The sequence below is a fragment of the Piliocolobus tephrosceles genome, chromosome 2 (genome assembly GCF_002776525.5).
Source record: "Piliocolobus tephrosceles isolate RC106 chromosome 2, ASM277652v3, whole genome shotgun sequence".
Lineage (NCBI taxonomy): Eukaryota > Metazoa > Chordata > Mammalia > Primates > Cercopithecidae > Piliocolobus > Piliocolobus tephrosceles.
In genome coordinates this window covers 112869530-112886932 of record NC_045435.1, presented here as the reverse complement: position 1 = coordinate 112886932, position 17403 = coordinate 112869530, and the positions used below count along the sequence as shown (strand labels likewise).

At 32.8% G+C, this 17403-nt stretch overlaps 1 protein-coding gene across 2 annotated transcripts in view; it reads left to right on the top strand.

Moving 5' to 3' along the window:
- Positions 1–8344, top strand: part of NLGN1 (neuroligin 1) — a 900839-nt gene extending 892495 nt beyond the window's left edge. For both annotated transcript variants that reach the window (XM_023213517.1, XM_023213518.3), the window contains 3 exons: positions 1955–2167; positions 5574–6363; positions 7156–8344. In XM_023213517.1, the coding sequence (XP_023069285.1) occupies positions 1955–2167; positions 5574–6363; positions 7156–7978 (1826 nt within the window). In that variant the 3' untranslated portion in view covers positions 7979–8344. The remainder of the gene's footprint in view (positions 1–1954; positions 2168–5573; positions 6364–7155) is intronic.
- Positions 8345–17403: the final 9059 nt, after the last annotated feature.

Sequence of the window (17403 nt, the reverse complement as noted above, 5' to 3'; positions counted from 1 at the left end):
GTTTTCAGAGTTCATGCCAATAGTCTGTCTTTATAGACCAAAACATTTGTGAAAGAGTCTTTCAGAAATTTAAACTAATAATTCTGTCTTATACTAAAGTTGATGTGATAGCAAATAGAGTTAAAAGAGTTCCCTGCCGTGCTTCTGTTTCGTATTTTATTGTCCTCTAATTTATATGCATATTGAGTATTTGCAAATACTTCTATCTAAGAAGACACCATAAAAATTTCCTTACATTATTATGCAAATTCAATAAAAGAGAATGGGTATGACCAGAAAAATTTGTTTATTTGAACTATATTTTTTACAATTTTAGTCATAAGGAAAGTTATCATTTTCAGGATTCCACAAACACAGACACACACACACACACACACACACACACACACACAATGAGTTAGAGACTGCAGTTTTATTTCTTAGAATTTTTGATCTTGTAGGAAAAGAATAACTAGGCACTTTCACTTCTTCAAAGTTTTCAAAATTATTCAGGAGGATTTGTCTTCATCTATTTCTTTCTACAATGATCCCAAAGAATTTCTTATCCATATATTCAGTTTGATTATAGATTTATTTGCTAACCTGATAGGTAGTGGTATCATGGTTTTGTTTTCGTAAATGTAATCGATGTCTTAGCTTATTTTACAAAAAGATATATTTCAAATTGAATGAAATAACTTTTATCACAAACATTGACCCATTATATTGAATTTCTATAAGAAGTCTCCAATAACAGAATTAATTTTTTTTAAATTGGTTCTATAAATTTGTTGAGATTGGAAATTATATCCCTGAATATAATCAATTTATATCTAATAGGACTCTAAATACTTTCTACATAATATAAAATAGTCCATAAGATGGAGTATTTTATGAAACACTTTCTACATTTTCATTTATACTAAATGCAAAAATATATTAGAGAATAGATGTTTATTTTACAAGTTATGATAAACACACTATAAAAGCTATTAGGTCAGCTAAATGAGTGAATATGTTTAAGGTATTGCTAAGTAATATGTTTGACTCTCCCTTCTACAACTTTCATATGTAAAACAGTTACTCAGATCTTAATGCCACAGTATTTTTTCTATCCGTCTTCTTTTTTTCAATTGCCTTTGCCATTCTGTCAGTTCAGATCCTTAAACTCTCTCCCCTGCCTCCATTTTCTCTCCCGCTCATTTTCAGATTCACCTCATTTTCCACTCATGTTTCAGATTTACTACAAAGCAGAGCTTTGAGCATTCCAGAAATATATGTCTGAACTTTTCAAAAACCTTCAATTATTCTACACCATTTGCTAATTGAGTACCTCCCCTCAGTTTGGCATTTAAAGTAGTCCTAACCATGTCCTCAAGTCATCTCTGGCACAGTAATTCTTTCTTAATCATTGATCATCATTTTTGATAAAAATGTACATATTCATATACATGCAGAGTTCTATATAATTTTATGGAGTTTACCAAATCTTTCTCTACAAGTCTTAGAGAAATACCCACCTGCTCTACACATTTCCATCCTGCTACTCTGCCACACTTGCCTAACATTTCAACCACGTTCGATGACAAGCAACTTGAGGACAGACATGGTGTTTTCTGCAAAATGCACATTCACATAAGCCCCATGATACTATCCAAATGTCTCCACTGAGTAACTTGGCCCCTGGAATGTCTTTCCTCAGGTTTTCAGAATGTTTGCATTCCCTTTATCTGTCCCTGTTATCTGTTACCTGGATAAGTTGGGAGGCATTTGGGGAAGATAAATGTCATTTTTCAGATTTCAGTCACTGCTATTCTTGCTACAGTAAATTCTTTTATTATGGTGGGAAATAATCTTTACCAATGAACTTGGACTGTCCTTACCTTGATTAATATAGGCTTCTTTTGTATTTAAATTTGATGTCTGTTTGGTTCATGTCAGCTCAAAAGGTGTTTTTCAAATTTATATTTTTCAGGTTTCTTGAGTACAGGGGATCAGGCTGCAAAGGGGAACTATGGACTCCTTGATCTCATACAAGCTTTAAGATGGACTAGTGAAAACATTGGATTCTTTGGTGGTGACCCCTTAAGAATCACTGTTTTTGGATCTGGTGCTGGGGGTTCATGTGTCAATCTGCTGACTTTATCCCATTATTCTGAAGGTAACCGTTGGAGCAATTCAACCAAAGGTATTATGCAGGTTGCAAATTTTGACAATTTTGGTGTCTGCATGCCACCACCATCAATAGTATGTGATGCTCTGTATATTTCTCTGTTCAAACTGAGTGTTAGGTTGAACTCAATATCTGTTTAAAGCTTTGTTTCTTCAGCTTTTCTGTGCATGTTTAAATTTTTGTCAAACTCTTTTTTTTGTCTCCTGTGGAGCTTGGTAAGGATGCCCTTTCAAGCACACTTCAGAATAGTTAGCATTACAGTTACTCTTCTTTCCTTTAAAGGGTGATTTGAGGAAAAAATCAGACAAAGACATTCTACAGTTCTGTCATCTTTGTTTATTCAGTGATCAAAATCAAAGATGAGACTTTTTAAATGCAGGGATTGTATATCATCTATTTTCAAGACAATAGACATTTTAAACCCTTTATTAGTATGAAGCTAACGAAGCAGTCATAAGCTAGTTTGTCTGAAAACATGTGATTTCGCTTGTTGTCTGAGTACAGAATGGACTGTTGATTATTCTGCATGCATGATCCAAAATTGTCAAAGCATCAAGGTCACTGGTAGAGCTTTTGATTAAAAAGAAAAATACATTTGATTCAGTGTTTTTTCTATTTTTAACTCCAAAAGCATTATTTTCCTCCTTAAACTTGGCAAGGCAGCATGGAGTACTGAGGCTGCTGAAATCCATGAAATATTTTTCTCGTTTCCATCTTCTGGCTTTGACATATTTTTTTCCAAAGTGCCTGTGCAAGGCTTACCATGTTCTTCTTTATGAATTCCATCTCCATTTTACCATGCATAGAATCACCCATTCCGACTGCATTATTAATTTGAAATTTCACAAGAACAGAAGAGTATTGCTGGAGAAATTTGCAAAGCAAATACTTTTTCTGCACTATTTATGTATAATAGAGAGGAAGACAGAGAATATATAAAAACATAGACCATCTTTTAATTTCTGATCTTTTATTGTCATTTTATATCCAAGAAGAAAGTATATACTGTCAAATATAATTCATGAAGCATCTTAATTTGTAAGGTTGAGTTTTGTGATAGGAGCACCAGACATATGGTATTTGTTTTTGGTATCAAAAACACATGAGTGTTGAATTTCAAAAGAATAGCCAGTCCTTAAATGAATCTGTATATTTGGAGAATCATACATAGACTCAATTTATTAACACAGCTTATATAAGATTTCATTTATAGTAGTACAATTCTGATTCAAGACGACAAAATAACGCAGATGAACATTTCCAAGAGAGATTTCATCTGTAAAGAAATGGCTTCTTCTGAAATAATACATTTAGTGTTTTTTAATTAAACAGATTAGACTGTTCTAACCTCAGTATTTTTCCTAATGCCACTATGTAGCTAGAGCAACACTAAGCCACCTATATACAGATTAGATTGTTCTAATCTCAGTATTTTTCCTAATGCCACTATGTGACTAAAGCAACACTAAGCCACCTATATAGGTTTCTCAGGGCCACTTGATCAAAAATTGACACGAAAGCCACCTTTAGCTAGTATAAAACTAGCATTGGTTTAAGAGATGAGTCAGTTAGTTCATCAGCTAACACTGCTAGTCATCAGCTGATGGTGTGGTAAACAGTGGGAAATGGTTATGCAAACTGTTGAAAATACAACATTTTATTATACACTTCAGGGAAATCTGTCTCTCTCTGGAAAAAGACATGAACTTAGGTTTGGCCTGAACCTATCTCCAGACTGAGCTGCCTGATTTTATCAAGAGATGCTCAAAAAAATCTCTTGAAATCATCAAGCTGAATCTGCCTCCAATGTAGATGTAAACTTTAAAGTCAATAAACCCCACAAAAGGCTGCACCAATGCTCAGGCCTGGATATACCGTGAGTAAACCCCATCTTGCATCCACACAAGAGGCACTTTCACTAATGATAAAACATATGGTGTTCCCAATACCATCTAGGTGGTATATTTTAGGATATATTGAACATGATGTGCCTTTCCTTCTAAATCTTTTTTAGTATATTTAGTTAATGTTGAGTCCCTGAAATGGGAAAGAATATTATAGAAATCACCAGGTCTATTTTAGTTATACAATTTTTATTTGTTAAAATATTTTCCTGAGCAACTGTTAATAAACAGCTACATAATTTTTAAAATTATCTGCATTTGTATCATTTGCTCTAGCATATTTTGTCCTAGTAAACTAAAAAATGTTTATAAAGATGTCAGAAAACCAAAACAAATGTATATTAATACTGTTAGATTTTTAAAATATCTTTAGAATTATATGGGAACATGTTACAGACATGTTGAATGTATAGGCGTGTTAGGTTAAAAAAATCTAAAACTTTCCTTCTAATTCAGACAGCGCTTCAACACCTTTGTGAAAAGAGTTTTTATCTCATTAACACATATGAATAATTAAGCATGTTTTTAAATAACTGAAGCACAAAGCTCTATTTGGAAATTGATAATAAATTTAAATATTTAAAAACAAATAGATAAACTATATTTTTAAAACAGGAATTTTATCAGAAAAATACCTTAATGAGAAGATAAAGTGCGTTTGTAAATTTTAATGACATGCAGCACTTAACAAACTGCATATGGAGCCATCATTTACAATTCTTAAATGCAATTAAGTAAAAAGCAGTGGACCATGTGCTTTTCATCTTTTATGATAAAAATAGTAGTGTACATTCAACAGTGGCAAAAGTTAAATCACACCACACTAAATCTGTCTGCTGATGGTTTTTTCTTTAGCCTAGTGAAAACACTTCAAATGTTATGTCTTCTTCTGAAAGATGAATATTCAGCATACTATGTTTGACATGAAGATTAGAGAGAGTATGTCTAAAGTAATATTCTGTTTTGTGTGAATTCGGGGCCAACCCCAGGGTATAAACAAACAGCCAGCCCCAGTCATTGTATGAGTCTTCAAGAACTCTTTTTCAAATAACATCTGGTTAAAACAAATATATAGAACTATTCTGAACGAAGATAGACACAGCCAAGCTAGAGGAAATATTCCAGACAGACAATGTAGAGTCTGTTGAGGACTTGAATAGGAGAAGATTGGCCCCATCTGGTTAATGTTGATGATAAGTATTTACACACTCATTGAAGAATATATTTGGGACTTTGTACCACTACATCTTCTCCTTTTCTTCTTGCCTGCTACCTCTTTGAGGTTTCTTGATCCCTAAAGCAGGTGCCACTCAAAGCAGAAGAATTAGATCCACCTCTCTAATCCACTATACCCTGCAGTTGGCTTTGTGTAATTCCCTTAAGCAAAAATGTCTCTATCTCCCTGTTTCTTGAGTTGTATCTGGGTTTTTATATACATGTCTAAAATATCAGATGTTACTGTTTTACCACAACGTTACTCAAAGATCGTCTAAAATTCTTTGTTGATTTTCCCATAGGACTTTTTCAACGAGCAATAGCTCAAAGTGGAACAGCCCTTTCCAGCTGGGCTGTTAGTTTTCAACCTGCAAAATATGCTAGAATGTTGGCCACAAAAGTTGGTTGCAATGTTTCAGATACAGTAGAGTTAGTGGAATGCCTACAGAAGAAGCCTTACAAAGAACTTGTTGACCAAGATATTCAACCAGCTCGATACCACATAGCCTTTGGACCAGTGATTGATGGTGATGTAATACCAGATGACCCTCAGATATTGATGGAGCAAGGAGAGTTTCTCAACTACGATATAATGTTAGGAGTGAACCAAGGGGAAGGGTTAAAATTTGTTGAAAATATAGTAGATAGCGATGATGGTATATCAGCTAGTGATTTTGACTTTGCTGTTTCAAATTTTGTTGATAATTTATATGGATATCCTGAAGGCAAAGATGTTCTGAGAGAAACCATTAAGTTCATGTATACTGACTGGGCTGACCGTCATAACCCTGAAACCAGAAGAAAGACATTATTGGCTTTGTTTACGGACCATCAGTGGGTGGCACCAGCTGTAGCCACAGCAGATCTTCACTCAAACTTTGGTTCACCTACGTACTTCTATGCCTTTTACCATCATTGCCAAACAGATCAGGTTCCAGCTTGGGCTGATGCAGCCCATGGAGACGAGGTTCCCTATGTACTGGGAATCCCCATGATTGGTCCTACAGAGTTATTTCCTTGCAATTTCTCCAAAAATGATGTGATGCTGAGTGCAGTTGTAATGACATACTGGACAAATTTTGCTAAAACTGGGTATGTACCTAAGGAATGAAGTTTATTTTTAGTAAAAATATTATTTTAACCATTTTAAAATAATAGATATTTATGCCCAGATAATTTCATATTGGATTAATACCTGCAATGTATTACAATCCTTTATTCAAAATTAATTCTACATTATGGCATTGTTTTAAGTCATTGTTTTATTATTTCTGGTGTTTTAGAAGCTTATTAAGAAAGTACATATCTCAATTGCGGTTTTTGAATTATACAAGACTTACTATTGTTCAGCAGTACAAAATATTATTTTATAGTGCTTTGTAATTCACAACACTCTTTCATCCTTCCAACTACCTTTCTGAATCTGGCAGATCAGGTACTATTAATCCCACTTTACAAAGAAGAGACCTGAGGCTCTGGGAGTGTCATAGAGATGGTCACATGTCTGGTATATAGCAGAACCTAGTCTCAATCCTTTATCTACTAATTTAAAATCAAAAATCCTTTCCACTATTCCATGTCATCTCTGCTAGTTTGCCTATGAGACAACTCATACGTATGTGAGTATTTAAATAATTCTTTAAAATCTTTGGGTAGACAGTAGCCAATCTCAGGATAGGCAGAGAGAACAAGAATGTGAGACTTATTGCCTTACATTATTACCCATCGAACAATCTGCCTGCTAGGAGATTTGTATTTCTAAATTGACCCAAGTTAATTTAAAAAACAATCTAAAGCATTGCTGAGTCATCTCTTTAATTATTATATGTTAAAGTAGTGTGATTTTAAGTAAAAAACAAAATAACCTTATCTTTTCCTTTTTAGTGACCCAAATCAACCAGTCCCTCAAGACACAAAATTCATTCATACCAAACCCAACCGTTTTGAAGAAGTAGCATGGACCAGATATTCCCAGAAAGACCAACTTTATCTCCATATTGGATTAAAACCAAGAGTTAAAGAACATTACAGAGCCAATAAGGTGAACCTCTGGTTGGAGTTGGTACCTCATCTGCATAATCTCAATGACATTTCTCAGTATACCTCTACAACAACTAAAGTGCCATCAACTGACATCACTTTCAGACCTACGAGAAAAAATTCTGTACCTGTCACGTCAGCCTTTCCCACTGCCAAGCAGGATGATCCCAAACAACAACCAAGTCCATTTTCAGTGGATCAAAGGGACTACTCAACAGAGCTGAGTGTCACTATTGCAGTTGGAGCATCACTGCTGTTTCTGAACATCTTGGCCTTTGCAGCCCTATACTACAAAAAGGATAAGAGGAGACATGATGTTCACAGGAGATGCAGCCCTCAGCGCACTACTACCAATGATCTAACCCATGCACAAGAAGAGGAAATCATGTCCCTCCAAATGAAGCACACTGATTTGGATCATGAATGTGAGTCCATCCATCCACATGAGGTGGTTCTTCGGACCGCCTGTCCCCCAGATTACACACTAGCTATGAGGAGGTCACCTGATGATGTTCCCTTAATGACACCCAACACCATTACAATGATTCCCAACACTATACCAGGGATTCAGCCCTTACACACATTCAACACATTTACTGGAGGACAGAACAATACTCTGCCCCATCCCCATCCCCACCCCCATTCACATTCAACAACCAGGGTATAGCCAGATAACAGAAACAAACTATTTTTTTGATGGATTGCAGTAAACGATTACTGAAGATTCCTTGGCTTTCAACCTACAAGACTTACTATTTAAATAAGGAGGAATGTTATGTGAATATACATATCAAGAACTTTGGGGGTTTTGAAAAAAATGAATTGTGTACATACAAATCAACTTTAAAAACGAATTTCAATTGCTTGAAGCAATTGTGCCGAATGATACTTTTTCATTCACATTCAAGAATTAATTTTTTGAAGATTTAAGTTACATAATGGAATTAGGCATGTGGAACACCAAACAGGAAAGAACTATGTCTGAAATATAAAAAATAAAAATAAAAAAACAACTATGAATATGCACAAGGGACACACCAATGGAATGTCAGATAATTTTCACCAGTTTTTATTTGGAGCCGTTTTATTGTGTAGACCATATTTACATATTTGGATAAGTACACAAAGCGTCAATGCTGTTAATGGCCTTAGCAAAGGCTCATGCTGAAATTTGCCAGTAAAACAAAGAAATTTAAAGACTGGCAGGTACAACATTATCACATAAGTGCTGTCAGTATAAAGTTGTGGGGATAAAGGAAACTGGATATTTTTAGCACGATGTGCATGATAATTTATATGCTTGGTGGCTGTGCTGCTGATTAAGCCGTAATTAAAATTCTTCTCATCCCATTGGAGTTTTTAATAGAAGCTTCCTCCATCAATTGGCAGAACCTAAAGATTTTAAGGGGCAAAAGTAATTACAATAAAATAATTCACAGTAGTTTCAATATAGAAGGAATTAGTTATTAAAGGTATTTGAAGAAACTATAGGTATAGTGGTGAATACTCGCTGATATGAATCCCAGAAAAAAAATTCCCTGTTTCTAATGTTCTTTTCATTCCCATCTAGATAATTTATAGAACTATAACCCTAATTGGACATGTGGTACAGGATCTATAAGTTGCTGTGTTTTTTTGTTATTCTGTATTTTGTTCCTTTTGGTAAGGTGAAGTGTGTCCAAAGAGTTACTTGCAACAGTCTTTCATGATATGAGGATGCCCCAGTATTAACACTCTGATTATAGTTCTGAGTTCATTGATTTACTCATGCTGCATGACAAAACGTTTACTAATAACAATTCATTATAAAGTTATGTCCCTCTTTACATCACTTATCTTTCTCACTGAGGTTCATTCACTGGAATTTACTCACGCAATCTCAGTAGAGTACAACGTAGATACAGAACCTAGGAGAGTCAACACCTGGAGGATTTTAGTCTTACACATATGTGTGATTTTAAATGAATATTCTCAGATCACAGGAAACTCTTCATCCCCGTTGTTTACCAGTAACAGTGTATCACAGACCTTTCCAAATGTTTGTATATGTAATCAGATGTACATTTATATTTAAAAAAAAATGAGATGGACTTAAAGAGCACATCCTGATAAATACTTTCTCTCTTACCTGTACTATATTTCTATTAGACTAAAGTTATGTGATTTTTTTTTTACATTTTTTCAGATGACTAGCAATTTTGATAGTTTATAAGATAATGCAAAGAACTTTCTCTGACAAACTAACTGCAGTAACAGAAACCTTTCTTTTCAGTTACTCTTTTTCAAGAATGAAAGATTATTATACAAAAAAATTGTATACTACTTGATGGAACCAACTTTGTACATCTTGGCCATGTCACTGGTCATTGTGTGAAATAAAGATAATCTGGATAATGACTATTAGTCCAATGCTAAGAAACATGATCTTTGCTCATTAAAGAGCTAAAATGTTTATTGCTGTTTTGTCTTTCTTTTTTCTAAAAAAAAAAAGAAAAAAAAAAGAAAAGAAAAAAAAGGAAAAGAAAAACAAAGAAACATGACTGTCTCAAAGAGTAATTTTTCTAGATTAGACCAGTCAGGTTTTTGAAGACATATAGGTAACTTCCACAGAAAACACAAACATGTATTTAAAGGCAAGTCTCATCTAAGATGAAACTCATAAAACTTTAATGTTATGAATTTAAAAGCTCCAGAAATTCATGAAAAAAAAGAAAGATTAGCTTTGTGTTGTTAAATATCTCTTAGGTACAGATGTTGTAGAAATAAAGTGTCAATTGTTTTCAGTTAGAAACATAAGTTCCACTTCTGGTCATCAAGGAAAAGGTCTATTGAAAAGAAATTTGCACTATTTCATGGAATACAAATAACTAGGATCATAAAATGGGGGTGATTAAACTACCATAAAGTAATGAATAGAAAGTTGCCATGCTAAGAGAATGTCAACGTGCTGAGCAAGATATTAAACTGACACTAACAGATAAAAATCTATTTCAAGGAATTTATTTGATTATAATTCCCCTCCCAATTATTATCAATGAAATGTACATATTTCTCCATAATTAAAAAAAAAAAATCTCTGTTAGAAGCAAAAGTCTTCAAAATCCAGAGTGATCTACATGCAGTTTTTGACTGAGGTGGTTATGCTTTTAAACTGTGAACTGCCAGTGTACACAAATAGAAAGAATTGGTTAGCATCTGAAGTATTGTTCAATTGGAACACTGTATTTTACTATATTAATTAAACAAAACACAAGAACAGAATAGAAATGACAGCAAAATAAGATACGAATGAATACTTTCGTATGCATTGCTTCATTTGGCAAAACCAAACGTTCTATTAAATAATGTGTTTTAAAGATGGCCATATTTATAGCTATCTACCAATCTATTGCTCTGCATTTATCAATCTACCTATATATAGCATAACTGTCACCCTCTTTATATTAATTTAGGAAAATGATTTAGGAAAACAAAGTATAGCCCTATTATTTTCTCTAAATTAGGGTAGAATAACTTTATGGAAGATAAAGCAGCCTAGGTTTAATAGCTGTTCATCAGTCACGTGATAAAGTCATTGTGAATGAGTGTTAGTTGCTACTTATATAATTTGCAGTCTCTAGTTTTCTGAATGAGAAAGGATGTTCCACAATTACACAGAACATTAAGAACTGTTTTTAAAGCTGAAACATAATTTTTATATGCAAGAAAAATAAATACTGTTACTCAATTTTAGAAAGTATGTTGAAAATGTGTTTATTTAGATAATTTTCTTTGAAAAACAATGTAAGTAAAAAATTAAAATAATATTTTTGTCATTATTTGTTAATTCAGATTTTCCTGGCTCCGATTAAAAATTAGGCAAAGCTGCTTACAATTTATATAAAAATTACACTAAAGTGAACTTCATTTCATTGTTTTGCTGTTATATAAAATTTTTGCCAAATGTTTACCAACAGATTAATGTTTTAGAGTATGGGTTTAGAAAAATAAAAGTGACAGATTTCATAGTTTTATATCTTTATTGAACATGTTGACTATGAACAAAATCTAATTGGCTACCACAGATATATAACAAAGTTTATTACTAACTTTATGCAAATTGGAAAATAATTTGCTAAAGCATTAAAAATGTCCAATTTGGAGACATCTTGCTGGCAACTCAAAGCAGAAAATCTGAATATATATTATTTTATTCCTTATTTCAAATATAAAAGTTGACCAAAATGATGCTTTATTTCAGACTTCCTGATCTGTACATGAAAACAGCAACAACATTTAAAAAAAATTATCAACTATATATAGTACTAAAAAGTAAAACAGATGGCGCTAATTTTCTTACAGAAGTGAAGTGCTGAAACTAAATTGTTATATCTATAACAACAGTTATTTCACCTCTTGGCACACTCATCCTGACACACATATTAATGTCAAAAAAGGATACAAAGAATGTGAGAAATGTGTTCCAGCTTTAAAGACACTACCACATAGAAGTTACTGGGATTCTTTTCTTTGGCGAGTTTCACTGAAATACTTTCAAAGCGTGAAATGATGAATTGAATTCTTAAGAAGCTATCAAATATGGCACTCTTTTGATGTTAGTAATTTTGTTTTCTTCTGTGTTATTGGTTCAAAGTACTGGCCTTTTCCTTCATTTCCAGTAATTAGTTTGTATAGACTATCACTTTTTAATGTAAGTGGAAATTAGATAATTTGGTTATACTTGTGAAAACATGCTTCCAAATACATTCAATTAATGGGCACTTCCCTGCTGAGATTTTGTTATCATTCATTTAATTATCTTGTCAAGCTTTACTGTTACGACAAAAGTTTTAGCTTTCTGGTCAATAAACTAAGGGAATTTCTCTAGTAGCCTTATACCTCTCCTGCACTTGATCTGATAGCAACATACCCTTCAAATTGCCATCAGAAGTCTCTAAAGAAATTTCCTACTGATGTGAAACATTTGGTGACCAACTTGATTCTTTTTCGTAAGCATTCTGATTTGACTTTATTCTGGCACTTTGCTGTATTTGTATGCAGGCCAGAAATCAATTCCATTTGATAAGGGTTGTGGAGGATACAGACTGGAATAACCATGTGCAGGGCTTAAGTGCCTTTTCTTCCTCAGATTTTATTTATAAAACTTAGCTTTTTTTTTTTTAATTTTCAGATTCTGATAATTCAATTTAAAGAGTACAATAGGAAGACTATATTATAAATTACCAATAAGACAAGTTTATTTAGACATTTTTACATTTAATTTGATTTTTTAAATAATATCAGATGGATCTAAATGGCTTCTGGGAAAGATTGAGGTAAAGTTTTGAAAATGACAATTATATAGGCATCTGACTTGATGGTACTTAAGAATAAAAATTTAAATCTCTAACGAACTTTAAAAATGTTCCAAATATTAAGTTTAATTTAAAAGAAGTCTGAAGCTATTAGAGGTCATCATATAGTAGACAAGTATATATATATTTTTCTAATCAGCTATTACATACACCACATAGTATATACACCCTATATACTATATGGTTTATATAACATTTACAATGGCCCTTTCAGACCCATATACTTACAAATGACATTGTATAACTACCTACATATATATTAATGTGACAGAATTTAGTCCTCTATGGAAAGTCAAACCAAATTGCTAGCAGTTTTGAGTTGAAATGCATGATAACAATCAAAGCTTTTAAGAAATTGGTAAAGGTACAGTAACAAAAACTCAGCAGATAAATGTAAATGGTGTGTTTAAAAGGATTTTAGTGGTTTCGATTCATCCTTTCTCTGCATTCATATCATTTAGCAAATTAATGGGAAATATGTCATGGTTTTTGTGAAAAAGACCATTGGGTTGTCATGATTCAGTTTGTGTTTGGACATCAACGGCTTTCATTAAAAACATGTTTATTATCATGAATAAATATTACCATGTTTTCCAAGTTGTGTTGACTATTTTTAAACTCAGAAATAATTTCTTCTCTGTTTGCCTCACAGAAAAACATTACTAAGATAAGCATTTTCTTACAAAAATCTTTGTATTGCTTACACACTGCTGACAGTTCTCACTTGATAGAAACAATGATATTTTATGATCTTTTCACCTCTTGGTGAATGCTGGGAAAGAATTTAGAGAATAGATTTGGGGAGCTTGGACACAACTTTTCAGAAAAGAGAGAGGGAAAGTGGGAGAAGGAGAAAGAAAGAATGGAAAAAAGAAGGAAGTGAGAGAGAAAAAAAGGAAGAAAAACTTCTCAATTTTGAATTAATGACTTTTTGCATCCAAACAGTGTTTTAAATAGAGATGTGTGACAGTTTTTTAAAAAGAAGAGAAAAGGAATTTAAATAAATCTCTTTGAATCATAAATCTATTATTCTTAGAGAATAAAATTAATAATATCTAGGAAGATATCATAAATTTAATTCTTGACCCAAGTCTTGATCAAATCGTGTCACTAGAAACAAATAAAAATAAAACCTATACTGAAATATTTATGGTTCTATACTATCTAATCAGTAATGATCTTGGTAGGAAGACTGTGTGAAGTAAGATCATCTCTCATCTGTATATAGCCCAAGATAAGAATACAGCAAAGAGGACATCATAGAATTTCCTCATACATAGCCTAAAGAAAAATGTTTCCAATGGCTAAATAGAAGAATTAGCATTGCTTTACAAGTCTCTGTGGCCACATATGGCCATGGGCACCAAATAAATTAAACAGTTAAAAAACATATTCTAACAATTTCACTTTCCATAAAAAGGTTTTGATGTTTTGTAAAATTTGATGTTGTTTGGTATGATTACATTTTCACTAGTTTTATATTTCCTTATGGTTTGCAGGATGTTATTTCTGAGTTCAAAAAAAGTTTCAAATATATTCTGTGAATGTTCATGTGAAAGCAATATTTTCTAATGGAATGCTCTAATTTGAAGTACTGTCTCAATTTTGGAGAGTTGATTGACTATCTAGTTAAAACATTTCTATCTGCCCTGAAAATACTCAACTTTGTTCTCAGAGCTACCTTCCTCTGCACTACAAGGGATCTTCTTATCAGTTACTGTGGCTCCTATGTCCACGGCCTATCATATTACTAGTTATGGCCTCTTCTCCAAGGAGGTAAAGCTGTGCTGAAAGTCTTAAAAGGGGATCTAAATAACTGGTGCCTTGGGAATTGGCTTCCTCTGTTCCTCAGGCAGGTTAGAAACTAGTGAACATCAATCAAGCAGTGAAAGAAATTAGTCATTTCTTCTTTCAACAAATGGTGTCTACTATGTGTCAGGCAACATAATGGGTATTAAACACGTGGCCAATTCTATGAATTACTAACATACAACTATTGTCAAGTTTGGAATAGGTTCAAACATTTGGACTGATTTAGACCACTTTATTTGCTATTGTAGCAAATCATTGTACAATTCCTTGTTTTGTCTATTTTACATGTCTCAAAACAGTAAACACAAATCAACATTTCTTGAGTTCAAAAAAATGTTAGTTGAATTCTATTGAGCCAGTTCACCAGTTAAGGTATTTGGCAGCCATCTTTCCAAATAATAAATACAGCCCTATCCGAAGTCATGCTACAGTATGCCAATTCAAATTTCATGGAATATGAAATTTCCAGCATAAATCTCATCTGATCCAGCCCCATAAGTGGTTCCTTAACCCTTTGCCACAACCTCAACATGTAATTGTGAAGTCTGCCATTGAACACTGCCATGGGTCTGAATTCTAGAACAGCTGGCTACATTTTGGACTATTTGAGATATCTTTTTATATTGATTTATTGCTCCATTTTTTTCTTTTTATGGTCATACAGTCTTCATCACCTGAATTGCTCTCAAATATTTAAAGATAGCTTTCATATCTTCCATGAGTTATTTTCTCCTCAAAGCAAAAAATCCCACTTGCAATACAAAATAGTTCAGTCTTTTCACAATTCTAATCACTGTTCTCCAAATTTGCTCCCAAGCCTAAGTTTCTTAGAAAGTTTAATGTCTAGGATTGACCATAATAAACACTTATGTATAGTTCATCATTGCCTAATAGAGTTCCACTATCAACTTCCTCATGACACAAACTATATTTATTTTAATATAACTTGCAATACTATTACATTCTTTGTTGGCCATAGCATACTGATAATTCAGATTGAGATGTACTTTCTACTAAAACTTTAAAAATTCTACATGCACTATTGTTAAGCAAATTCTGTCTTTCTACTGCCCTTGATCATTTGAGTTTTATTGTATGTTCAAGATATTAAACACTATTAAATTCTACCTCATTAGGTACAGCACTACAGCCTATGGAGACCTATCTATCCACCTCAGAGTAATGAAATCAACAAAGGTGATAAACTTCTATCTTCATCCAGTCACTAACAAAAAATACCAGCAGAATCAAGTTGAGGATAAATCTCCAGAATAATAGTAATAGAGATAGTGTGTAAAGTACTGACAAAAGCAAGAGGTGACAATTACTAAGCCCTTTTATGTTCCAGGTTCTGTATTGCACCCCACAACAAACTCCTACGTACCACTCTCAACATATCTTTAATATTTGTTGATGTGCTTATTCACTAATTCATTGTTTAAAAGATTATTATTAAGCATCTATTATGTATGTCACTGATCTAGTTGTCAATGATAGAAAAGTGAATAAAATGTGGTCCCTGTTCTCACATTACTAGCAGTCATCTGATTACTCTTCCTCTCTTCTACACACACAGCATAGAAGACGCTATCAGATATATTTGCAGGATATATTTTTTCCCATGTGAAATATTTGCCTGACATCATTGTCATCCTTAGTAAGAAAACTTGCATAATTACCCTAAACTTTCCATTTGGGAACTTCTGGGTTCCTGGTGCATTGTATTAAATGTTAGAAGATGTAGAAAAATCATTCTCACACCAATCACCTATCATAATTAAGATGTGGATTTAGGCCAGTCAAGTGTGGTCTTAAAGTGGGATTCCTTGTATGAAAAAGTAATACATACATAAGATAAAACAAAATATTTTAAAGTGAAAAGTAGACATCTCTCTTACCACAGATTCTAATCCCTTAGTCTTTTTCCCCAGAGATATTGACTATTACCAATTTGTATATAAATCTCTACAAATATGTCATTCACGTGTAAACGTGTAAATGTGTATTTTCTGTGTATGTATGTGGGGGACATTATATATATATTCATATATATACACACACACACACATATATATTCTTTTTTAAAATTTATCTGGAAATGTTCTATGTGAGGACACTATATGTCAGTTCTAAGGACAAAATAGAAAAAAATAAAAATAGGTTTCAAATTTCTCCTTACATTCAAGGCTATTCTAATCAAAATTTCCACACTATTTGTTTATACACTTTAGGTGAGTAAGAGTCAGGAACAGCCAAGATTATTTTGAATCAAAAGAATAAGCAGCAAATACTTTGTCTACCATATTTCATTATTTACTATAAAGCTATTGTAATCAAAAGAGTATTACATCAGTTCAGAGACAGACCAGTGCAGGACAACGGTGAACCCATAAACAGATCTATGAAGAAAGAGGGACATGTCATATAAAGGGAAATACAAATCAAGAGAAAGGAAAGATGCCTCAGCTAACAATGGCTATCCCTACCCATAGAGAAGATATCCCTATATCATACTACACACAAAAATCAATCCCAGACAAATTAAAAATATAAACATAAAAGCACATTTTAAATGTTTCAGAATGCATAGGAAAGCATTGTCATGTCCTTGAAGTAGGGAAGAATTTATTAACAAGACATAAAACAACATAAACAATAAAGAAAAAGAATAATAAGTTAAAATTAAAATGTTAAAACATCAGATAACAAGATTTTTAAAAAACTGATGATAAGCACATATTGAAAGTAAGTATTCGTAACACATATAAGCAATGAAAGATTAATTAATATGAGTGGACAGAAAATTCCTGTAGTTTCAATAAGGAAAGGACAAATTCACAAGGAAAATAGAGCTGATTAAATACTGGGCATAAAAGACATGTGTGTTTTTTTCCCTATTGCTAATTTTCACAAAATGTAAGGAGAG